The sequence below is a fragment of the Gobio gobio genome, assembly GCF_949357685.1.
Source record: "Gobio gobio genome assembly, chromosome: 3".
NCBI lineage: Eukaryota > Metazoa > Chordata > Actinopteri > Cypriniformes > Gobionidae > Gobio > Gobio gobio.
The window spans coordinates 42,155,294-42,182,816 of record NC_137099.1 but is presented as its reverse complement, the minus strand read 5'-3'; the positions used below and the strand labels follow the sequence as shown (position 1 = coordinate 42,182,816).

General features: G+C 39.5%; 1 protein-coding gene across 1 annotated transcript in view; it reads right to left on the bottom strand.

The window, feature by feature from the left end:
- The window catches only part of tenm3 (teneurin transmembrane protein 3), a 228,391-nt gene that overhangs the window by 130,471 nt on the left and 70,397 nt on the right, over window positions 1-27,523 (bottom strand). Inside the window, exon 3 of the mRNA XM_079811553.1 lies at window positions 2,496-2,702. Within this exon, the coding sequence (XP_079667679.1) occupies window positions 2,496-2,702 (207 nt within the window). The remainder of the gene's footprint in view (window positions 1-2,495; window positions 2,703-27,523) is intronic.

The window sequence follows — 27,523 nt, the reverse complement described above, 5'->3', positions numbered from 1 at the left end:
TGAGCAAGTTGACCCTTCTACAGTCCGAAGGCTGTAGTATCAGCAATGGTCTTTTGTGGAAGGGTAGCAGCCAAGAAACCACTTTTTCGGAAGGGCAACAGGGTGGAAAGGCTAAGATATGCTGCTAAAGCTCACAAAGTTTGAAATGAAGATCCGTGGAAAAGAGTATTATGGAGGGACAAATGCAAGTTTGACATTTTTGGGTCCAATCGTCGACAATATGTGAGAAGAAGAATTGGAGAGAGATGGAAGAATGAGTGCATGTGGCCTTCAGTGAAACATGGTGGAAGGTCTTGTCCTGGTTTGGGGCTGCATTTCTGCCAGTGGTGTTGGCGATATTGTCTGAATTGATGGGATCATGAATGCTGAAAAGTACAGACAGGTTTCAACTCATCATGCTATTCCCTTTTGGGAGGCGCCTGATCGGGAATTGTTTTATTTTTTTTATTTTAACGATCTAAGCACATGGTCTAAAGCGCACGGCACAATTTCACTAAGGGCATGTCCGAATCCACTTTTGCTAGTTTAATGACAGGAAAAATGGTCAGCGCGCCCGTCGCATGGTCTAAAAGAGCTGTCCCTATTTTCTTAATGAGTAACAGGTGTGTGCTAGCGCCATCGTGGATTCGCTATTTACATGGCGGAATTTCAAATGGAAAGACTGAACACTTCTCCAGAGAGGAATCCTTTTATTTTTGCACCTGCCTATAGACGCATATTACTAACACGCTCTTTAAACAACAAAAAAATATTGCGGCATTAATGGTGCAGTCATTTTCAGTTGCCTCAAAATAGCAACTCGCCAACAATGCGCCTGAACACTCCTCGTTTTCAGACCAGCACACCCATGGGCGCACAAATGGGCGTGAGTGCATTTGCTAATCAAATAAGGTGGCGCAGGTCATGAAAATGATGACTGCGTTGGACTGAAACGAGCAAAAAACACTTGCGTTGTGTCTGGCGTCGCATTGTGCCGGGTGTATGATAGGGCCCGAACAGTCATGGACTGGCCTCCTGGAGTCCAAACCTGAATATTATAGAGGAAGTAAGGGATCACCTGGACAGAGAAATAAATAAAAGACAGCCTAAATCTAAAGAAGAACTCTGGTGCTGAGAGAAGCCCGGTATAATATACCAGAAGATTACTTCAGAAAACTTTAGGACATTCTCCCCAAAAGAGTTCAAGATGTACTTAGTGCCAAGGGAGTCTCACTAAATACTGACTTTTGCCCGAAGAAGCCATTTTGTTCTTTTTTATTTTGTTCTTTTATTTTATTGACTGAAAAATAGACATGAATGGTCATTAAAACTTTGCTAAAACAACAAAACTGGTGGTGGCCTAAGACTTTTGCACAGCACAATACACATAGAATTAGAATAAAATGAATGGTTTTGTGAGGAAATCTTTTTGATCAGATCACAGCAGGACAGTGTAACATTAGATTATTATATTTTCATTGCTAAAAGAAGCTGATTGGTCACTACCAAGGCCACATCTGACTGCCTTTGATACTTTTTAAACTTTGCTAGATGTTTTCAGAGGGTCGGCAGGGAGTTTGGTTGCTGGGGCTGTTAACACTCGCCCGCTGAGAGACGCGGCGGCGCTTACAGACTCCCTCTGATTCTCCAATGACTATGTAAATGAAGCGTACGCATGAAAAAACGGCTAGTGGGACGCTGGCTTAAGATGATGTTGATGACAGCTGGAGCTCCTAAGGCTCTCAAACAAAGACACAGGTCATGGTGCATGAGGACAAGAACACACCAGCAGAGTGTTTGTTTGTGTTAGTGCCTTTAAAGACACAAGATGAAAACAATAACAGGAGGAGGCTCAAAGCATAGCTGCTGGAGAGATGGGAACAGAACACATAAAACAGAATGCGCTCGGAGTAAAAGCACACACATTCTATCCGTGGCTTAGTTTTTAAAGGGACAGTTCAACCAAGGAATCATAAGATATCTTTAAAAACCCACATGGCTTTTTCAGTGATAGCTTCTCTACCTATTATATGACTTCAGACATCTTGGAATATAGTGGACAAATAATATGGGCTACTTTTTTAGAATATTTATGGTGCTTAAAAGGATCTGGTCCCCACTTTTATTGTAAGAACATTCTTCCAAAATTCAGCTTTTTTGGTCTACTTACAGGTTGGGAATGACATGAGGGTGAGTACATTTTAATTTGTGGGTGAACTATCCCTTTAACTTCATTGAAAGTTCAGTGAAATCTAGCAGTTCTCAGTCGAACATGATTTTAAGCATGCAAAACTGGTTTTTCGAGTGCAATTTGAAGTCCATTTAACGTCCCCTAACCACTGAACACCACTGATTGGATGTGACATTCTCTAATAAAAATTCAGAAAAGGCCCGTATACAGTTCGCTCCAGTGGTTTTTACTGGGAACACATAGCCTTCATGCTTTCCTTACTTCGCAGACCTGGGAGGACAGAGCGAGAGAGAGAGAGAAAGAAAGAGAGGGCTGGTCACCTTACCATTACAGCTTTGACTGGGGACAGGCTGCGTTACGGGTCTATAGAGAACAGCCGTGTACTCTTCTTCCGAATCAGAGTCCTGCACCGCCTGCGTGGTGGCATTACTTAGGACGGAACTCTGGTTGTCATGGAGATTGGGTGAGGGTGGTTGCGAATGGGAATGCTCAGTGACTGATGGACTGGAGAGAGAGGATGGCATGGGAGAACCTAAAGAAAAGAAAACCACTTTAAACCAAAGGAAAAAAAAACAAAAAAAACAACTGCAAATGAAAAGAACCAACACAGAGCAGGTACTTTAAAAATGCATTACTTGTAAATATATTTTAAATAAAGTTTGAGTTGTTTTTTCATGCAAATCAAAAATGAAGCACATGTTTGTGAAGCTGTATCAAATGAATGCATTAACATTAATGCAAGCAGCGTGAAAAAAAATCCTTCATTGCTACCAAAAAAAACCAAAAAAACAAACAGCAAAGAATGATGGTTTGCAGCTAGTATGATTAAGCATTCTGTTTGTGATGTTTCTGCTCCACTAGCTGTGGTCACATGGAAGTTGGAAATGTTTGCCCACAATTGTCTTTAAAGCCACAGCATTGGAGCGTTGCATAAAGTTATGAGGCAGAGGAAACCAAAACACACACTCTCTCTGTCTCCCTCTTTCTCTCTCACACACACTTGCTTTCAGTGGCTGCCAAACTCCCTTCATCTTCATCTTGGATATACCTCCGCTTGTAGTCCATTTACCATCAAATCAGCCATTAGCAAATAGATGCTGGTACGTACATTCACACACACACACACACACACACACACACACACACACACACACACACACACACACACACACACACACACACACACACACACACACGCATTACACAAAAGCACACATCCTCACAGTATTAGACTGAAGACGCAAGTCAAATATCATGACCATAATTAAATGAGAAGGAAAATAATTATTTTGTAACAAAACAGCCTGATATATAATGAGAGAAAGCCCATATTTCATGCTATTCATTTGAAAATCAGCGTCTTTCAGGGTGTTCTTGTTGTGTAAAAAGACTTCACTGTTTTCCTCGCTCATGTCTTTCTGAAACCAATCTCAAAGACACATAATGACCTTCCCAAACCAGCACAAAACACTGACCTGGGCTCAGTGCCACCACTTAGCATATAATAACAGCTTATCAGACATGGTCAAGGACCCCTGATCTAAGAGCAGTCATTGGCAAAGGGTGAGGGCAGTGAGTGAATAGTAATTAAGCTGACTGACTCTCAGCTCCCTGTCAGGGTTCTGGACACACTCATGAGACAGTGAGCAAAGTCACCTCTGCTTCTGTGGCGTGTGGCTTTGGAGTCCTGCATGCAACCTAATTACCTTCCACTCCTTACATTACTCTGCATTGTGAGAGAGAAACAGAGAAAGGCAAAGGATATCGAGACGAAAGGCCAGTGTGTGCGCGAATGATAGTGAGAGAAAAAGAAACAGCGAGGCCGAAAGAGTGGGGGAGAATTATTATTTTGTAATTATTGCCAGCTTTATTTATATATTTATGATATGAAACACAATTACAGGCAGATCCTCTGGGAGCAGAGCTCACACCCGCCTGCCAATCCCAAACCAACAAATTAAGTGCCATTAACATTATGTGCTGCCACACTGATATACCATTGTGTGTGTGTGTGTGTGTGTGTGTGTGTTGAATTTACTGAGCTCAGACCAACTGACTAAAGCACTAAAGTGTTCACTTCACGCTTGACTGAACACTGATATAAAGATACACATTAAATGGCCTCTGATTCACCACTGCATTCATTACACATCAGATGTGTCTATGATTAGTAACAAGGCTCAATCGTTGCAACAAAAAACAACAACAAAATGTTTCAAATGAATTAATTGCAGCAGCAGCAGCAGCAGCAGTAATTTCAATGTTAATAACTGTTCATTGTTTCATTAACTGTGCAACCTTTATCCATTGGTACTTTTTGTTTCAGAATTTTGTGTATAACTGAATTAAAGGGGAATTTGCATTTGTCTATAATGTACACATGAATAACTTAATTTCATTAATTATAAAGCACAAAGTCAGCTAAATAAATGATTATTTCAATGAGTGTAATTAATTATCATGGTTTAAAAACAACCACTTAAAAAAAAAAGAAACCTCAAAACTATCGGTTTGTGGGAGATGACATCTATTAGTATTAGTAATCATTTGGTGCACAAATGATGTATTAGTGCATCCCTAGTTTTACACTTTTAGTTGGTAACACTTTACTTTAGCCTAGCCTTTACTCTAACACTAGCCTTTATGTATGATGCATCGCAAAAGTATTTTAATGCATTAATTATGACTTTTAATGCACCTTATAATGCATTGTATGGTCACATGACTAATTGTAAACACAGTTATAATACATCATAATACTTATGTCAAGCCTTTGAAAGTATAATGCATTAAAACAACCGATTTCAAATGTAACAAAGAATCTGAAAATGATAATGCATATTATCTTTGGTTACAGTTATTTATGAAAATATATATTGCATTATAACTAGGAGTGTGCAATATTGACAAAAAATCTCAATATATTCTGGGATTTTCTCGATAGCGAAAGACAATATTTTGCTGAGTGTGTTATTGTGCTGGTACTTTGGCAGGTTTAGGACTGCCATGGTCTGCTGACTCCTAATGTTTATGATATTCTTCATATTCTGTGTGGTTGTTAGTTCACAGAAGTGACAGAAATCATCTTTACCTTGATAAATAAATTTTTTACATCTTTTGTGTCAATTTCATAAATTTAAAAAAAATGAATTATAATAAGACACAATAGGGCTGTTACCAATCAAATTAAATAGGTATCAAACACAGAAGCTGCATCTGAAGTGGCATTTAGATCATTTACACAGACTGTTTACTGTTTGATCATTTACACAGCTCAGAAGTGACAAATTAATAACCTGCAGTTATGCATACATTATGTTTTGATGTTTAAAACATAAAATGTTGAATAATATTGATATTTGAAATGATTTAAAACATGAAAAGACACTTTAACTGTGAAATTAAAACCGCCAGTAGGTGGCAGCAAGTCACGTTTAACGAGTGAGTCATTGAGATTCAAACAATTCATTCAAACAGCTGATTCATTCAAGGAACGAAGTATTTGAATATCTTAATCTATATTAGTCATTGAATCATTGATTCAATTGATTCGTTCAAAAAGCTGATTCATTCAGTATGAAAACAGTGCTGCGTCTTTGTTTTGAACTATTTTTCGGTGGCGAAATAGAGCAAAAACAGGCAATATGGAAGTCTAAACTGTAAGTCACTTAATATTAACTTCTTTTTTAGTAAACTTGCATAAAATCAATATCACATTTGAAAAACTGCAATCTTTGTGTGATATCTTATTAACTATATTATATGATATAAATATAAAACACAGTGAAAGCATGTACTCTAATGTGCACCCGCACTAGTCTAATCGACAAAACTACATCATGTAGTGTGTGCGTGCACTCGCTGGGTGTGTGTGAGGGATATACTCGATAATGTCAGATTGCACATCATTAAAACAACAATTACGATTTTATCGCAGACGATATATAATCGCACACCCCTATTTATAACATACATTAAGAATACCTTTATAATGCATTATACATAAAGGCTAGCGTTACCAACATTTTCATAAATAATTGTAACCAGAGTTATGATAGATTATAATGCTTATGTATTCAAGGTTATACAATAAGTATAATGCATTGTAACATGACACATGAAATGTGTTAATCGTGTTTTAATACATCATACATGTTAAAGGTGTAACTGAATTACTAAGTGCTAAAATGCATTATTATAATGGTTTAATTATTCATGAAAATATTCATTGTAAGGTGTATTTATAATAGTAATACAACAAGAATGCCTATTTTAAACAATATAAAATGATACAGAAATGGCTGTGACGAATATGTAATAGTCAGTACTACAGTACGATTGTGATTGTGATACTGCTTTCATACAGTTCAATAAAAGAGAAATTAATGTCAAGTAACATGCATTTTAGTTGCAACACAACCTGCTATTTTGTTATTTATTTTATGGCTGAATCACAGCTGTAGTGATGCTCAGTACAACAGCATTCTAGTGAACTAAAATCACAAGTAAAGTGCTACTGATAATACTAAAAAGCTTCAGATGGTTTGCAGCGCACAAGCCTTTTATGGTGTTGAATCCAGCTGTTGAATGGACTGAAGAAAGTGAGTATGCATGGGATGCTGTGTAATCCCAGTTTCGCAGCTTTTTAAAAAATTCATTTCCTCTATCTTGCCGCCTCTCATCCCACTTTCATTTGTTCTCTCTGTGATAACCCCGGTTCTGTCTGTGGTTTCATGCCAACCTGCTACATCAGCACTCTCTACTGCCTTCTGCTTCTAACACTCACACACGTGAGCAGATCAAATACAGATTGACCCACTCTCTCGTGTGTAATGATTTGTGAGAGCAGACGAAGAACTTGAACACAGCCCATAATCCAGTGCAGCTGTCAATTAAAGCCGAGAGCAGAAAGAAGAGATGAAACCACTGTTGAAACGCCAAGACGGGAAGTGTTTTTTTCTCTATTCTTCCAGTGCACAAACAAACCAACTCGCAAACACAACAGAAGAAATGGCCATTTTAGTGAAAAGAAGGAGACATGGACTAGTACTCACATGCTAGAGGATCAATTCAGCCATACATACACATCAAATTTGCCAAGCATAATAAACAGTTCTATTGATGAATTCAGCAGTCAGACAAGGAATGTGCACACAGAACTTCACACAAAGCTCCAAAGTTTCCACAGAACAGGGACAACTCTCATAACATTCTACAAATGAACTTCTTAGACACGATGTGAAGTGAAATAAATGATTCATATTAATAAACTAAATTGAAAAGTTTTATGCTGAGTGATACATTAGCCTAATTGTAGGCGATTAACAGGCTTGAGTTTATCAGCATTTCACAATGGAGTTGAATGTTTCTCATCCTATTAAAGAGTCAGAATGATCTGTTTCATAAACTTCTAAACCTATAGGCAAATAAACTGCATTGCGCACACACTTTTCTGGAGCTCTATGCTTTTAATACAGCACCTGCCATCGAAACACCCCCACACACACACACACACACACACACACACACACACACACACACAGAGCACAGAAGAGTCAATGATGAGGGTATTATTTCCACAGCCTCATCATTCCACGGCAGTAAACTAAAGGCGCTTGTTTGTCAGTCATTGATTTTTTGCTCCCTTCTCTTCGTGTGATTTTGCCCAGCATTCTTCAGCATTCTTTTTTTTTGCTTGACACCAGGTCAAACCTAATCAGCAACTTCCTGTGCCGCTATGTGTGTGTGTGTGCGTGTGCATGCTGTGTGTGCAACCTGTCTGTTCTACTGCTCTCCAATGCCTCCTCATCGCCAATCTTATATGCAGGCCTCTAGGTTTTCATATTCTAATCGATAGCAGCCCGTGCCTCGGTGCTAACAGGAGCGCTTAAGAAAAGCCGCGCTGCTGAAATCACTAACCGTCTGTCTCTCTCTTTCTTTCTCCTTCTCTCTTTGTCTGTTTACCCGATCCTCAGTGGAGACCAGAGAGCACAAACAAAGCTGAAGGACACACTTTATAACAAGCCTCAACAAGAACAATGTGCGGATACATCATACACAAGCATATACAACCAGGCATTATGGCCCGACATACCACAAGCTTTGTTTTTGTGATGTTTCGTTATCTAGAGCGACACGAATTCAAGCCAGGCGCTTTAAGAGAGAAATAAGTGTCTGGTGGGGTTGAGAGTTAAACAAGAACCACACACAACAGTTGACACATCACAGTAACAGAACTGAGCACATACACAGACTTTGATGCATATGAAATGAATCATTGAGAAAAAAGACAACTGTGAATTTGGAGTTTTTGCGTGGCTGTATGGACCCCCTGCAGGGTGGGCGCACTGACTAACACATCAAACTGCTCCATCAAACAGGATGAATAGACTGGATGCCTTTAGAGATTAAATGCTCATTATAACTAATGTGTTTCTATCATTGCATTGACGCAAATGGAAAAATGGAAATGATATTGTTGGTCACTTGAATAATAAGTGCACCCTGTATAGTTATCATTAGACATGTCTTACCACAAATCATTTGTAAAAGAAACACATGAGTTCAAATGAAATTCAAGGATGTTGTGTATATGTGTGTTTGTGCAGCCAATCAAGAAGTCAGCAATCATGACACGGCTAAGAAAATAAGGATTTTTTTCCTCCTGCTGCCCCGGGTCAAGTAATTCGGATTTTTACCTTTTTACATTATCATTATTTTTTAATAATAAATAAATAATACAATACTATTAACAATAAAACAATACTACTGTAACATACTGCTAATAATATAAAAATGTAGCAAAATTGTTTTTTTTTGTGGTCGCATAATAACATAACTATTATATATTTAATAATAATTACAAAAATATAATGTAATATTACTACTATTACTACTACTACAACTGCTGATAATAATAATTATTATTATATAACTACCATATATAATATACAGTATATAATAAATATCATCAAACATTACTTAAAAATTGGCATAGTAATTCAGATTTTCTTCATAATACTATTATTATACATTTATATTTCATTTAATGTTATTTAAAAGAGAAAAGGGGTACAATAAATAGCCTAATTTATTTATCTGATGCAATCGATTATTCCAAGATTATCACAAATCTTTTTCGCAAATGCCTCACCTATTTTAGACTTTTTGACATTTAAAACAGCACAACTCGCAACAAAATGCAACATAGAAAACAAAATTAAGTTTGCAATAAGTTTGAAGTTTGCAGCAAACACAGGATGCAGCGACAACACAGCGGTGGCCTTATCCATCAACTGGGCTGAAATGGCCCTGGGCCATCCTTATTGTTGAGCCCTGCATGTGCATCATTAAAACCACTCATGCAAAGAGTAGGCCTGAACACCAGCACTTATGCATGTAGATAGAAAGAGAGAGAAGAAGAAATTGCTAAAGGAAGATGGAGGAAAAATGCATGAGAAATGGACGAGAGTGAGAACGAGAGTCTGAAAAGAAAAGAAAAGAAAATGAGAGGGAGAGATAGTGTAACTCTCTGTCCTATTTTCTATCAGACTGATCTTTCAGTGGCATTTTATCCCTCTTTCTGATCTGCCTGTAGAATTATAACATTTTGGAAACACACTCGCACACAGACAAACACAGGGAAGCTGCGGGTTGAATACCAGAAAGCTTGAGACTGTTTGTGTCTCTTGGAGTGGAACAATGCCTCCAGTATCCCTTGCTCTCTCAATCTCTGCCTCCCCTTCTCTCTTTTTGCTCCCTCTATCTTTCTCTATCATAGCTAGCTTCTCTTTTCCGCAGCCCTTTTCCCCTTCGGGCGACATGTGAAATGAAGCAGAGATGGTCCCTCAGTGGTGAGGAACAGATAAAGGAAGAGAGAGAGAAAGAACAAGAAAACGGTTGAAGAAAGAGATAGACTTATACCTTTACACCTGGGACTTCTGGCTGGCCTAACATGAGAGAGACAGACCATGCTCCGACGATGCTCCAACAGGAAACAGATTCACAATTGCTTAGGCACACAGAATTGGCAACACACCTGTTTTCGGCAATTCAAGCTCTGTTTTGTGATCTAGAACGTTCTGTATTACGTGTTGTGAAAAGTGTATAATTGACCATATTTTACCTTTAAATACAAATTCAGATATTTATTTTTGACGTTTGACATAGAATTTACTGTTATAAAATACTATGTAATATTATTATATATTTATAAATATAAATAAATATAAATCTAATATATTATATATACTATATAAATATTGTTAGGCTACATTAAATATTATATTACAATTACCATTGTAAAGTAAAAAAAATCTGGTTCTGATTTGTATTTATAATTAAAATTAATGGAACATTTAATTTTTGAGAGCAAATATGTGTAAAAAAAAATACTGTTTTATGTTAACTTTGGATTTAAATTGGATTGATGTGGCAACAAATTAATTAAACAGTATTAAAGGTGAGTGATCTATCATAAATACCATTAATAATTATGAGTGTTTAAATATTTGATGTCTTGCTGAGTGCTAAAGGTAAGCCTGGAGGTGATGTGCTAGAGGATCAATCTGAGTGAGCTAGGTTTAAACTTCATTACCAAACACCACAGTCTGCAAATGCCAATATTTCAGCAACAATCAAAAACTGCTGAAGCTCTCTGCTTCTCTCTGATGCTTTAGCTCTCTGTTCAGACTCTATCATGCACGCTCTTTCTCTCCGGCCTTTTCTCCCTCCTTACAAGAAATTCCTTGTTGCAACTGAAATACAAAGAGACTAAATCTATAAACACCAATATCGCTCTCTCTCTCTCCTCTAACTTCAAACTCCTCATTCCATCTCCCTCGTCTTCTCCCAGATCATCACACATCTCATAATACTGTACATCTCATCTCCCATCTCTTGCCTCCCTCTCAGCACTCATTTCCTCTCCTTTCTCTATAAAGTACAGCAGGTCATAGTCCTGTTTGTTTTTTCATAGACAGAAAAAATGCATGCGTGTGTTGGTTGAGCATATCGTCATTAACTACTATGAAGTAGCTGTTTGAAAATATTGCTTTCTAAAATAAAAATGTGAGTTTGCTAAAAACGAAAGCTAAACTGACACTACAAATATGCACTACATTACAAATTACATTACATTAAAGCAGCATGTAGTAAAACGGTCAGAGCAAATAATAGTGCAGCCATTTCCTTGAAATGTTGTAAACAACACAAATGCTAGAGTTTTGTTTAGTTGATAAAAATGGCCATCAACAAACATTCAGTACCATGAAATTTAAAAACAAATCCAGGGACTAGTTGTTTTCCGGTGTGGGCCGACTGGCATGAGATCTGAGCCATTTCAGTCTATGCTGCTGAATCATAACTGCCTTAGAGATGCCAGAGTGACGGTAGTCACAATTTACAGCTAAATGTAGCAGCAAAGACACATTTATAGGTGTATTTCATTGTCCACAAGTACTAGCTGTTGCTATGAATTTGACAAATAAAACTTTAAACTTAAACATTGCCATCGTGAAGCTGTTATTTTCATTGGGGTACAGTTTATTTATGAAGTCTAGTATGTGTCAGCATAGACTAATGGAACAATTTGTGGTGTTATGTTAAATCATGTTATGATACTACAGATGCATCCCAATTTGCGTACTTATGCACTATTCTATGCCATTTTGTAGGGGTGGGAATCTTTTGGTACCTCATAATTAAATTCAAATCGATTTTTTAGGCCACAATTTGATTCTCAATTTTGAATCAAATTTCGATTTGATATATGCATAGATTTTATTGTAGTTTACTGTTCTGTATTACTTTTCCTATTTGATTGCCATAGAATAGGTCTTGAAGAAAAAAAAAATCCTACTGAATTAAATGTGAACCCTTTCTTTTTTTCCCCCCCATTTTAGTCAACCCAATATTATAAAACAAATGCCATTTAAGCTGACTGCAATCATTACACACATGACTGGCAGTCTTTTGTAATAAAGTATATATAAAAAATATATACAAATTAAATAAACTAAGTTTTCCGTGTACAGTAAGAATGAATGCATGGGTCTAATAGACTATTACACATCCGATTTGCTCCCAACTGTTTAAGTTTGCATAGGACATAACAGAATGTGATTACGTGAATACTCCACACTCACATGTGCATTGTGACATAACTGTGTGTGTATTTGACCATCGAAGCGCAATAAGCTGTGAAAGAGAACTAAATTCAGAATAGCATGAATCTGAGAGGCGGCATCTGCGCTTCGGTTATGTACCTATCAGCGCGAGCAACGCATTTAAGTTCCTTTTTGTGGCTTATTGCGATTAATAAGACTATAACGTGTCAATAACTTTTAGTACTGTGAAGTTAAAGAAGTATAACACTTTAGAAAATCGATTTTTGAAATTTGTGAATTGATGCAAATCGGTGGAAGATAGAATCGCGATTCATATGTGAATCGATTTTTGCCCCACCCCTAGCGTTTTGTAGTATAAATGGTGCAAGTAGTGTTTTTACACTGAAAATTCCAAATAGTCAAAGTAAATAACCAGATGATACACTTACTTAACCCAAAAAAAACAAAAACAAAAACAAGTGTGAAATGTTGGACACTTCATGCACTCAGCTGTCTCTACATAGCGGTGGGGCAGGGGCTATCAGACTCCAAAATAACAGTATAAAATTCATACACTACATGGTTGAGTACATAGTGCATAAGAACATTGTGAATAAATGCAGTGTATATTATGTAATTTGGGACGCAACTTATGTTATGAAAAAAAAATAAATACACAAAGAACCACTAAGACATTGAAATCGAAAACCACAATAAGTAAAAAAAAATCGAAACCATTATACTTGTGATGATACACACACCATCCGCAATGAAGCCTGTAATGATGCGCACATAAGTGTCAGTCTGCAGGCTAATGATGATGTTATCTAAGGTCTTCGCCCCTTCCGCAACAACACCCTTCAATACCTGGCCAGCTTCCTGTGATCGATCACCTCACGAGCCGGGCCCCCACCTCGCCTCAAAAAGAAAACAATCCAAAGCACATCTCTGACACTCTGCCTGTCAGCCTCCAAAACCCAGCAAATGAAGACGGATTTTCCTTAATTGGGTTTGGGATGACTTCAGCGCGTGCGTGATGATGGGGGGAGAGCTATAATTCCGCCATTATGATCCGGAGACAGCCGTGTTTCATTCCCGCACAAAGTGCACTATTCGATTTACAATGATTCATGCCGCAGCGATGTTAATGGTGCAGACGGAAGTGTGCGGAGAGCGAACTGTGGAGGGTAGCGTTTATAAAACCAGCTAACCTTAGTGTATGCGCATATACACCCGCTCTCAAAAAAATAAACGTTAAGCAAATGATTGAACATTATGATGCATACAGTCGTGTTTTTTTTTTACATCAAAAATCAATATTTTATGTGCAGATACTGTGTGGTTAAAAAAGTATTTTAAATGCTAACAAAAAAGTACAATAAAATACATCAACACCATTGATTATTTGTGATCCCAGTCTTACTACAGAGTAATAAATGTCTTCGTAGGACATAAGAAGGGAAGGTCAACAATCATCCATACAGAAACATTTGAAGACCACTGAAGACGAGTAGCCTAAAAGAATGGTGGGATTATGGAGGATGAATAGATGAAAATATGTCAACTTGAGAACTGTGCATGAATACGCTTCTCCGAGCAACACCGCAGCTCTCCACTGCCATCATAAACGAGCGCAACACACCTCTAAACCGCAAGGTTATTTCAACATTTTATAAACAAGTGAGAAAAATCATATATACAAATATACACACTCATGCATACTTACTCACAGTTCCAGAGACTTCTGCCTTGAGTCTAATTGGATCCTTCTTATGCTGAGAAAGCCAAAGAGTGCTCATCAACACATGTGCTGTTAAAACAACCAGGGCTTGCCCAGTTTATGGCTGTAACCAGCAAATGGGAACAGCAGGGTGCTGAGGGAGAGCCTGTTAACAAACACGCACACATAATCACATGGCCAATTACAACGAGGGGTGCAGGCAGGGTCCTTCAGCGGGTCACATGTGGTTAGTTGCCACAATGGCATAAAATGCGAGAAAAGTTTTGGCCAGTCGAGCGCTCTTTGTCAACAGATTACTGTGGCTGAGAATTTTACAGACAATGCTGTTGATCTTTGATATGCAGATATTATACAAACACACACATGCACACACAGCTGTGTGTAGGAAGAGTCCTTCAACCACTGTATATAATGAGCTGGGAACAGCGGTCTTCAGAGTCGTGTCGAGGTGATTCAACAACGTGCCAGAATAAGGGATTTAAACAAATGCAAAAATATGTGACTGGGTTCAGCCCAAGTAGTTAAGCAAAGAGGGCCAATCCACACCAGCTGGAGATAAGCTGGCTTTATCAACCGGCTTTCGGAAGCAGATATTTACTGTATAGTTATATCAGATGGAGATATACTCTATGAAATAAAATGTCATGCTTGTGATGTGGTTAGTGCTGGTTTGCTGATAGATAGATAGATGATAGATAGATAGATAGATAGATAGATAGATAGATAGATAGATAGATAGATAGATAGATAGATAGATAGATAGATAGATAGATAGATAGATAGATAGATAGATAGATAGATAGATAGATAGATAGATAGATAGATAGATAGAAAAGGAGGACAGAGAGACATTCTATATGTGACATGAGTAGGATGATAATGGTTTCAGAGGTCAGCTTGGTCCCCAGGCCACCACCCCCACATACTGAACTTTGCACCCACAAATTCAATCTCCTCTCCAGTCCAGCATGCAAACCGTCCCCGGGGAGGGTTTGGACCCACTCACACCCCAGCTGCTGAACTAGCCAACTAGAGTAACCTCAATCTGCCAATAGCAACAGTTTCTTTTTACTGGGTTATATTGTTAAGAGTAGACTTATATAACAATTGACTTAAATAACTCCCATTCTGGTAACACACATATAATACACAATCAGCCTAAGGCTGCCTAAGGCACGGGGGCATTGTGAAAGAAGATGCACAGAGAGATCAAAAGGTTCTAGTAGTTAAGTCCTGGTGAAAGACCTGCACATCCAGAGGTGAGGGGTTGAGCAGAACGGTCAGAAAAAAACCCTCTAATCCTACCCTATCGCTTAATGTAACTGAAGGAGAATTAAATTGAGAATCAAAAGGGGAATTAGGGTCAGTTAAGAAGAGAAAGCATTACAATTGACACATCTATGTCAGAGAGTGAGGGAGAGAGAAAGAGAGATAGATTGAAAGATATATATATACACAGGGAGTGCAGAATTATTAGGCACGTTGATTTTCTGATCATATTTTTTTTCCAGGCACATTTGACCAATTCCAAACCACAGTAATCCTAATAACTACTATTGATTTAGTATTTAATAATGTATAAGTGATATATAATTGTTCATGAAGGCTGGAAATGAAAATCACCTTATATTCAGGTGTGCAGAATTATTAGGCATGTTTTCTTTTACAGATAAATTGAGCCAAAAAAGAGATTTAACTCAAAAAATATTAAATGCCCATGAGAAGGATGCAATACTAATGCAATACTAGACATTGCAGTTAAGGCATGACCATTGGACAGTGAAATGCTCGTTGGGTCAGCAGGGTCAGACAAAAACATGTGGCGGAGAAAAGACACCTGTTATCTGCAAAAGAATTAAGAATTAAGGTGAAGAATTAAGGGTGAAACCATCAGGAACCCTTTAGTCTCCAGAGCCACCATTTTCCAGAGCTGCAACCTACCTGGAGTCTCCAGAAGTGCAAGGTGTCAGGATCTCAGAGACGTCAGTTAGGTAAAGAATCCTAAAAAATGACCCCCACTAGATAAGAATCACAAGCTGAAGTGTTGTAAAATACATGAAGCCTGCTTTTTTATAGGCTTTATAGGTTTTATAGGTTGAGAATGACTCTTGAAGGACCAGCACCACATCCTCTAGTACCACTGTTTGAAGAATTCATCTTCCAGAATCTGGCAGTACGTTTTGGGAGTTCATTTTAGTCCATCCTGAAGTCCGTTTTGCAGAGATGGACTAAAAATGAACACCCAAAACGTACTGCCAGATTCTGGAAGATGAATTCTTCAAACAGTGGTACTAGAGGATGTGGTGCTGGTCCTTCAAGAGTCACTCTCAACCTATCTGTCCATAAAGCCTATAAAAAAACCTTCTTCATGTATTTTACAACACTTCAGCTTGTGATTCTTATCTAGTGGGGGTCATTTTTTAGGATTCTTTACCTAACTGAAGTCTCTGAGATCCTGACACCTTGCACTTCTGGAGACTCCAGGTAGGTTGCAGCTCTGGAAAATGGTGGCGCTGGAGACTAAAGTGTTCCTGATGGTTTCACCCTTAATTCTTCACCTTAATTCTTAATTCTTTTGCAGTTAACAGGTGTCTTTTCTTCACCACCTGTTTTTGTCTGACCCTGCTGACCCAACGAGCATTTCACTGTCCAATGGTCATGCCTTAACTGCAATGTCTAGTATTGCATTAATATTGCATCCTTTTCATGGGCATTTAATACTTTTTTCACTTTTCAGTCTGAGTTAAATCTCTTTTTTGGCTCAATTTATCTGTAAAAGAAAACATGCCTAATAATTCTGCACACCTGAATATAAGGTGATTTTCATTTCCAGCCTTCATGAACAATTATATATCACTTATACATTATTAAATACTAAATCAATAGTAGTTATTAGGATTACTGTGGTTTGGAATTGGTCAAATGTGCCTGGAAAAAAAATATGATCAGAAAATCAACGTGCCTAATAATTCTGCACTCCCTGTATATATATATATATATATATATATATATATATATATATATATATATATATATATATATATATATATATATATATATATATATATATATATATATATATATATACACACACACACACACACACACACAGTCCCTCAAATCAGGATCAGAGAAAAGCATTTCGTAAACACACCTAAAACATTTTTTTAGGAACAAAAGCTCATCATGTTTCTGGGACATTGTCAAAGACGTTTCTGTGTGCAAACACTACGCTAATTACAACGGAATGGGCTGGTGGCTTTCATATTTCACAATGGAGCTGGTACCCGCATGATCACGTGGCTACACAGTCACTGTGCTATGAAGACGTTGCCGGACAGCACATAATAAATTAGCTGTTGCTCCAGATAGAGGTTTTCTTTCCTTTTGTCTTTAATAGAGCGTGCTGTGAGCAATTACCTCTGCGGAGAGGCCTAATCTCTCAGCATTAAGCCAACCAGCACCGCCAGTGCTACCTCCTGGGCAAAATAGCAGGCCGAGGCCTCTCGGAGAGTGTAATCTCACACGCGCACATACACATACACAAAACACCCAAGCCTTTCATTATCCTCATCCCTTGTGATAACAAAATCAGTCAAGGAGCTCGCCACCAGCCAACACCCGCAGCACACCTGCCATACGGCCTGCGCTGTTACCGCAGGAGACCGCAGCTAGGGACCAATCAGAGGTGTGAAGACGGTCACCGTGGGACAGCAGGCCGGGAGATGATGCAGCTGAAGTGTCAAGGGGTTTCATCAATCACAAATCATTGTGTATGGAGGAACAACCGAGTCCCTGAGCACAGAGATGTAACGCTGGAAACAAATTAGACTCTCGATTTCTGCTAGCTCCCTTCCATCTTGCTCAAATAAAGCACCTCAGCAAAAGCTGGTTTTGAGCTTGTATAAGTGGATATACATTTTTTAACCGCTTACCGTGGATAGCTTGTGTGCCGTCTACAGCCTAGTATGCCATTAATTTACACATCCATAAATACATCAATCCCACTTGACAAACAAACTCGCAAACATGTGCTTTTAATTGGGTGCGATGACTATAGAGTCTCAGAGAGAAGATTTAATAAGCAGGATTAGTTTGGTGAATGGACAGGTGACGGTAATGCCACCTAAACTGGGTCAGTCGGAGGTGTCAGACAGCCTTACAGGAGGCCAGAGGCTTATCCGTACAGTCAAGCCCCCTCAGGGTCAGTCTCAGCTGGCTGGCACAGCTCACTCTGAGGTGTGAGAGAGCATTCCTTTTTTTCATACGTTGCCAGCGTGGCTTTTCAGAAAATGGTGCCGCTGTTGTCTGGTTGGTGGCAATTCCCTGGGAGCAGATGTTCAAATGGCACCAGCTGAGAGCAGAGAGCGGGAGAGAAAGAGAGAGGATGGCGGATTGGGAAGCAAACAAAGGGAGACCTGCCTCGCACACCCGGACCAACCACAGGGAGACAACACATCTGGCCCGGGATGAACAAAGAAGGACGGAAGGCACTAGGACATCAGCAGGACGCTTCTATCTTTACACGGGAGGCTTTCATCCTGCAGATGACGCCAAAAAATATGTACACTACCCCGTGGAGTGCCTGTGGCAAAGACGAAGAGCGAGGGTTGATGCTGGGTGTCAGATGGAGCGACGGGTGTTGCGTGCCCACGCATCTGGCCTGGATCTCAGTTGCGGTCATTGAGCCCCCAAACATCCAGGCAAGCACACTCCTTCAGATACACATTAGAGGCTTAGAGAGCCACTGTCAGACAACTGCAGTAAACACGCCTCAGATCCTAGATAAAGCTCTCCACAAAAGAGCCCATCTGCACGAATGTGGATGTGTATGTCTATATGTGTGTGTGCTCGTTCTTCCTCCTCAAACAACCTCAAAACACAGCTTATCCTGACAACAAACAACATGGCTGTCAAATTGCAAAAGCCCAGAATAGATTCTGCACACAAAAATCATGATCGTTAACTCGTGAGACCGAAAAAAAAAAAATTATATATATATATTGTAGTACAAAAAATAAGCGCCTCATTCAGATAATTTAGAAATGTGATCCAGATGTGATTCTTGCCAGGTTTTGTGAGCTTCATTCATTACTCATACAACGATCAGGCATAACATGACCACTGATAGTGACACTTATCAGTGAATAACACTTAAGGAGTTAACTCTTCATCATGGGATATATGAGGCAGCAAGTGAACATTTTGTATTCCAAGTTGATGTGCTAGAAGCAGGAAAAATGGGCAAGCGTAAGGATTTGAGCGAGTTTGACAAGGGCCAAATTGTGATGGCTAGAATGGGTCAGAGCATCTCCAAAACTGCAGCTCTTGTGGGGTGTTCCCGGTCTACAGTGGTCAGTATCTATTAAAAGTGAAGGAACAGTGGTGAACAGGGAGAAGGCTAGACAGGGTCATGGGCGGCCAAGGCTCATTGATGCATGTGGGGAGCGAAGGCAGGCCCGTGTGCTACATTCAAAAAGACGGGCTACCGTAGCTCGAATTGCTCAAGAAGTTAATGCTGGTTCTGATAGAAAGGTGTCAGAATACACAGGACTTAAAGGATCTGCAGCTAACATCTTGGTGCCAGATACCACAGCACACCTTCAGGGGTCAAGTGGAGCTCCTTCCTCAATGGGTCAGGGCTGTTTTGACAGCAAAAGGGGGACCAACACAATATTAGGAAGGTGGTCATAATGTTATGCCTGATTGGTGTATTCCCACAGCTTGAAGAAAATGGCAAACAATATGTGGCTGCCATTGTTTCCTGCAAGAGGGGAATAAAAAAATGAATCAATGTCCTGTTCTGGTTTGATCCCTGTCACCTAGTAGTATATCAGACATCAGATCCCGTACAGGGAATCATTTTCGTTTTGCTCTCCAGATCAACATGTGCATTTGTGTTTCCTGTAAAGGCAGAGCTGGATATTTACGATAGCTGTTCCTCATCAGATAAGAGCCTGCATCTCTACTCGTAAGGATCACCTTTCTCTTCACCTCTGTGTATCTCATTCTTTCTCTTGCTTGTTCCTTTTTCAGGGGGATTCAGGTCTAGTTACATCTACTGAAAGGGTCTGTTTTTCTACTCTTTCTCGTGCTTTTAAAGGTCTTCCACAGTGCTCCCTCTATTTTCTCGAACAACACCAAATTTCCACTGCTGTACCCCCTCCCCTTAACCTCTGTTAAAATTTAACACACTCATTCTGTCCAAATACCATTCGGCCTGTCCTAGCCCACTATCTTTCTCTCTTCTCTCAGTGTAGTAAACTGAATTTACTTGGCAATCGTTAGCTGCATTGATACCTGAATGGTAATTAAACAGAATACTGTGTATGAATTCCCTGGTATGATTGTGCCCTTTGTTCCAAGTGCTGGATGTGGTCAGTGACCAGTGGACCGGATACCACTCATACCTGCAGGCTCTATTTGGCAATGAAAGGCTCTGGAGCTGCGGTTGGGGTGGGGGAGTTTTCAGGGAGCAGCCCACACACAACAGCCCCTCTGTCTGCCTGATTTTCTTGAGCGGGGAGATGCATGTGGTGCAGACATGTCAGTCTCAGCGGCCCATTTCCAAATTACCCTCTCTGTGTGTGCGAACATGGGAAGGAGTGTGTGAACATGCTGAGTGGCAGGGGCTTGTCCTAAAGGCTGGAATGCTTGTCAGATGCTCCACAATCCCCCGAAAGCCTTGAGGTACAAATCTGCTCAAGTGTGTGAGAATCAATATGATGCAGGTTCCTTAGGCTCGGGTTAACATCACATCAGTTACTTTGCAGTTAAACCTCACTTTATCCAGGTCAAGAGAGCGCGGCTGAAACAACGCAAGCACAATGTGTTCAATAGTCACAGGGCAGCAAAACTCACAGTAGATTAAGAGATTAACATGCAACGTGGAATGAAACTGCTTTGTGCAGAACAGGACACAACTAAAAATTAATCTGTGAAGGATTTGTGAAATTTAGCGGGCAAAGAAATGTCAATTTTCTATTCTTAAAAGTGTATGAAGCACTGCTCACTTCAAATCAAATCATTTTCAAACCAAGCCATTTTTTGTTGGTCAAGTAGGCAAATCCGCATGGCCATCTTGAACTCCGTGCGAAATCTGCAGGGGGAAATCTTTCGCCCACATGAAAAATTCTATCGAAATGACTTGGTTTCACCTATAAATGTGATCGTACCTCGGAAAATTTGGCCTAAATATTATGCAGGATCGCATGTACTGTATGCTTAAACAAAAGTGTCTATGTAATTAAAAATATACTGATTCACCCATTTTTCGTGTGTGCTGTGCGTCATGCTTATTCCAGTGCAGTGTCATTAGCCTAGCACCTTGCTATTGTCTAATCCTATTGGAATTAATAGTGAGTCAAGTCTCCTGTACTCCTGTACCAAAAACTATAGTGCTAAAAAGCACAGACTTGAATAAAAAGGCACAAGCACATACACACACACACACACACACACACACACACACACACACACACACACACACACACACACACACACACACACACACACACACACACACACACACACACACACACACACCTTAGCATGCGTGGCTAAAGGGTTTGTGTGACCTCTGAGCATTGAAAAAGGCAGCCCATCTGATGCCTGTCTCTGTCTACCTGATTGGTTGACCTGAATTCCTTCATCAGAAGCATTGCAGCGATTGCCACGGATAATCTACACCACTGGATGACAGTGGAATTACTACAGTATGATGCATTTGTATGCCTTTATTTGTGTGTGCTTTGCTTGGATTTAAGGACAGAGAGGAGAGAATTTCCAGATATTGAGGAGCTTTGAAGAGCTTCCAACAGGTTTTTTGATGAAATTGAAGGGCTGAGATGTCAGGTTATGTCAGAGGGTATGTGGGAAATATTCCAGTCTCAACCCACCCACTCTCTCTGTCTCTCTCTCTCTGTCTCTCTCTCTCTCTCTCTCTCTCTCTCTCTCACACACACACACGTCTAAAGCACTATGGTGATTGAATATGAATCCCTACCTGCATTACCAAACTGATTGATTCAAACTCTCCCAACTGCAACCTCACAAATATGATGAAATGCAAATATAAATGGCCCAAGTAAACCCGATGCTCATTAGACCCATTAAAAAAATGTGCGTTTCCCATTGTGAAATAAATCTGGTGTCCTGTCAAGCTAAGTGAGGTTGAAATCTGAGAGTGTGCCCGCGGGTAAACATAATAAATAAACACTGTCCATAGCTCTGATTTAACACACACACACACACACACACACACACACACACACACACACACACACACACACACACACACACACACACACACACACACACACACACACACACACACACACACACACACACACACACACACACACACACACACACACACACACACACACACACACACACACACACACACACACACACACACACACACACACACACAAACACACGCAAGTTCTGTTCCAAAACCTAGTCAACTGCCTACTTAGACAGCATCTGAAAACATCTGATCCAAACCCTAGGCTGCATAATTATGATTATGTTACATTACTTTAGATAAACTCTAAGGCAGCATTGCTTTTGCAGATAAGTTAAGAAAAAATACTATACATATACTAAACTTCAATACTGTGAGTACTGAGCTTAGTCTAATAAAAAAGTAGGCCTACTATTTCACTGCATATTTTCTATTAGTTTTATGTATTTTTATACTTATTAGAGTCTCACAATGTTAGATTAGCAAAATGCTACCAGCAAACACGTGTACTAATCTAACTTATACTTAAATGTGCCGTTCTATACTGCAAATATGTTTTTTTTATAGGGGAAAAACAATGTTCATTTCATTTTTAAGTCTTTGGATAAAAGCATCTACCCAATGAAAAATGTAATTGTGATAAATGTAAATAGGCACCATTGCTTAAAATCAGCAGACAAAATAACAGCCACAGTGATGGACAAGAGTTATTTTTCTGTGCACTGCTGAGATGAAACAGTGTTAAAAATACAGATTTGTGTTGATTGTGTGATAGGTCTATTTTCTGCTCTCTAATGGTATCAAGTTGAAAGGCCATCGGTGGGCTGAGTTAGAGCACTCTGTAACAACTACTTGACTGACTGGCCTCTGGAAATAAAGTGTGGCCTTCATTAGGAGGGGGGCAAAGCCCAGTTCCCTACTATTGACTAATGAGAGCACCTGAAAATCTCACACACACCCTCTGATAGGTCCCTCATTATGGAGGTGCCGGGTGTTAATGTGGGGCAAAACTCTCTTTTGCATGATAACAATGTCAGTTTGTACACAGCTCGAGTCCCCATGCCAGAGCCCCTCATACACATTACTGAAAGAGAGAAAGAGAGAGAGAGAGAGACGCCACACTTGCACGGCTGTATGAGCCATTAGCATCCATCCTCCAGCTCCGCTTCAAAGTCAGACACACATATACACACACCTTTACAGCAAACAGGCTGGCAAGGTAAACAGGACACAATGGGCCTTTAGAAAGCTTAAATAAATGTTAATTAGCCATCAGTTTGAGCAGGATGTGCCATAATAAAGTCCCTGGGCTCACTCTCGGCCAGAGCCAAGGAGATGTTTTTGGGCTGTTTAACGTTACTGGGACACTGTGTGTTCAAGCAACTCAGTAAACAGATGGTGATTAACCGCAATACTAAAGCCCAGCGCACAACAGAAGACTTAGTCAGCATGCACAGCATGAGAGAAAAAAAAGTTACGAGGACAAGACACTGAAATAGACTGAAGAGCTATTTGGGGATAGATAGAAAGAAAGGAGAGAGGGAGAGATGGATGCACCTGTGATCTGTGTGAATGCTGGCTTAAGCTTGATGCTGGCACAAAGTGTTAAAGAGATGACTCAACAGAGCAAAAACATGAGCTTGAACTGACTGTTTGGTGGGCGATAACTGCGTGATCCCTGCGTGAAACACTCAGGCCGGGTATCGACAACCACCTCACGATATGATACGTACTGCATATGGCACGATACAACACAACTCAATAGATCGCAATAGCATAAAAGTGATTGAAACTGTGCCAAAAAAGAGAGATGCTTTTCAAGAAGAGAGAGTGAACCTGAGATAATCTCATAGAAGAAGCTCTGATCACATTAAGAACTGCTGATTTGGATCTGGAAAAGTACACAAATCAACATAAATAATTAAAAATAATATTGATACAATAAAGTAATAATTGATCATTCCTAATGAAGTAATAACTGTTTCAGCACAACCCAAATTAGATCAGTAACATTTGGTAATATATTTATGAAAAACATAAAGATATCCTTTTTAATCATTTTAATCATATCATTTTAATCATTATTTCTCAGATGTTTCTCTTAAATTTCTTCCACAAATCAAAATACACCAAAAAAAAATACAACAACTAACATATAGTCGCTCACAGATATTCTAAAAGATATTAAAGCCACCTTACTTGTAATATGTATTTTCTATGTATTGTTATATAAGATTAACTAAAAAATATCTATTATATAGATATGTATGATTACATTTTCTCCCTGAAGCGCTGTAACCTAAGGTCAAGAAGAGCACAATAACAAACACCCCCACACACTCAACCAGATACAGCATGGGTAAAGTGTAGGATCTCACTGTTTTTCCATAAGATCTTCAGGCTTCTCCTCTGAAGAACCACTCGGTTAGCCTGAGGTGGAGGCCGCTAAAATGGCCCCCTATTCTTTGAGCTTCATCATGCGGACTCGTATCAGAAGACTGGAAAAGACGCCTGCTTTTCTATGCGTTAGAACCTGTGCTGCCCAAGTGCTTTTAAGGCTAATGAAAAGCCAGCAGCGATGAGATGCAGTCAGGCAGAAGCTGTGCAAGTACAGCCACACAACATCACCAAATTCAATCGCAGGGGCCAAAACCGTGGCCATTGTCCCTGTGTCATGGCGTGATGTGGGCTATTTGACATTGTCTTAGTGTGTCAACTCAGATGGCCCCTCTTTTTTTCACCGCCGGCCAATTAGGTCAGTCGCTAAAATACCAATGCTGGCAGTACTGTCTCATCGCATGTTAGGGATTCATATCATGTCTGTAAATGTGTGTGTGTGTGTGTAATATCGTTCCCACTCAAGTATATTAACTGTCAGTGTGGCTTGTGAAGTGTGGGATTAAAACAAATAAAGCAAATAAAACAAGCGGTACTTCAATAGGCAGATCATTTAAATGTATTAGCATTTTAATGGAAAGATAAGGATTCTCTTCCTTTCGTTCCATTGTCTCCCTCTTTTCACACTCTCTGTCACTCGTGTAAGCACTTAACGTTGGTTGTTACCTAACCTTTTTGTTTTGATCAAAAGGGCTTTCAGAAAGGGAGGCGACCTTGATCTCGCCAGCTGACCTGCCGTTTGCAAATGCAAACACACTTTAATTACTGCACACATTCACATACTCAATGCTGAAAACCCTTTCCATGCACCCAACAGAAGTTTTTCAAAAGTGCATATTATGGGGTAGGCTCTGTTATGCCCTTGGTTTAAAACCATCTGTCTTCTTTACAAAGGTGCTGGGTAACAGTTTAACAGCATGATCGAGATGCTCTTCAACTCCCACCAAAGCTCAGATAAAAAAATGATTATGCATGGCTCCTCTTTATGTTGACATTACAAAGCTTCTTGTGAACTTAAAGAAAACTGTGGATCTTTATGTATAAACTATTGGAGGTATTTCTGTGCCTTTATATAGAGGCCTGGAAATCTTAAAGAATACTTCTTATAGGATTACACTCCACAAAGGACTATTATAGAAAAAAGGAAGATAAGACTACCAAAGGGCATCATTGCAACATTCTAACAATTAAACCAAAGCAATGTGACCATGAACAAAAACACATTATAGAGACAATAATAATCTTTCTTACATCAACTTATGAAATGGACGCAAAGGTTTCCACGGTGTGAAGTTACTGTCATTCTGCATATACGTTTGTATGTTTTAAGAAAGAGGGATTTTTATTGAAAAAGATGGGTTTTCTGTATCTCAGCCTACGGCAGAACAGGAGCTGGGTGCCTTTCATTTTAATTTCTACTTTGTGTCATGTTCAGAGAGAAAGGCTTACTGGTACACACATGATTTCCATCTCCAGTGGGAAAATGCCACACAAAGCAAATGTACATCAAATAAATGGATAAATCTCTAAGTGTAGCGCTTGTCTGTTGGTGCTACATCTTGTTATTGTGTTACTCTATCCTGTTATTCTACTAGCGCCAGAAAAATCTGACATTTCCTCTGCAGATTGGGAACAATGAAATAAAAATAGTCAAATGTGTAAAAGCTGAGAGTATTACACTTTAATTGATAGCTGAAAGCATAAGAAAATTAGCCAAAATATTTTTTTGAATGTACAAAAGGTGTTCAAATTCTGTGGGCCTGTTAATGGCTTCCGTCTTATAATGCATCCATTTCACTAAGCCAGGTTGTATGGGGAAAAAATGGAAAGGAAATGTTGGCTGAATTGTAAATTGATATTATAAAAAATTCAATGGTATCCATAATTGTTTGGTCTTTTTGTCTGTGTCTGTGAGGAGTGAGAAGTCAAAGCGTGAAGCCGCTCTCCAACAGGCTCATCTGAGATGGCATTCATAGCTCAGTGCTCAGTTTCACTAATTGTGGGATTAAAAATAACCTGATCCTGCAATCCATCTCTCGGCTGGTTCTTTTTTCTAGCTCCTTGTCTTTCTTTCCCACATCCTCTTTTGGAAGAGGAGTAAAAAAGAAGAAATGGTGACTGCATTTCATAAGAATCTTCTCCAGTGTGTATGAGGGCACGTACACACTCACAGACAATCCCGCAGTTGAAATCGAGAGCCCAAAATATTTCATCACCTCAGAAGAGAATGAAAGCCAAGACATCTGGGGATTGTTCCATGAGAGCTCCTCAAACGCTGCCGAGGTGCCACGGCAGACGCCATCAGGAATGATTCCTTTTCTGTTCCCTTTCCTTCTTTTTCCAGCTTGCAGCCGAGCATTTGTCATTCCATCATCCCTTCATCTGTTCTATCTCTGTTCTGTCATTACCTGTGTCCCGCGGGCTGACTTTTGGCTATTGTTGCCAGACACCAGATTGAACGGAATGCTTGCAATGTCAGCAGAAGTGTGGAGCGCTTTTTTGTCCCCCATACAAACTGTTCTTTCGGTCTGTTGAAGATGATGGTTCATCTGGGCAAGAAGGTTTTTTTGGGGGGTGTGGGGGTGTCCACACTGCTAGTGACCAACGGATGGAATGTAGTAAACCACTAGAGGTGTAGAGCTGTGTTCGATGCATCGGCACATACTACTTGTTGGTATGTGTATCAATACAGCTGCTTCTTTATCGATTCCGCAGCGGTGGACCACGCAAATACAAGAATGAAAATGTGCTGAAATTAATTAATAGAATATAAAATACAGACTAGAACCAGGTTTAATCTGACCCGAGGAGGAACATAACTGCGGTTGCCTGAAATCAACGAGAAACAATCCCATAATCAG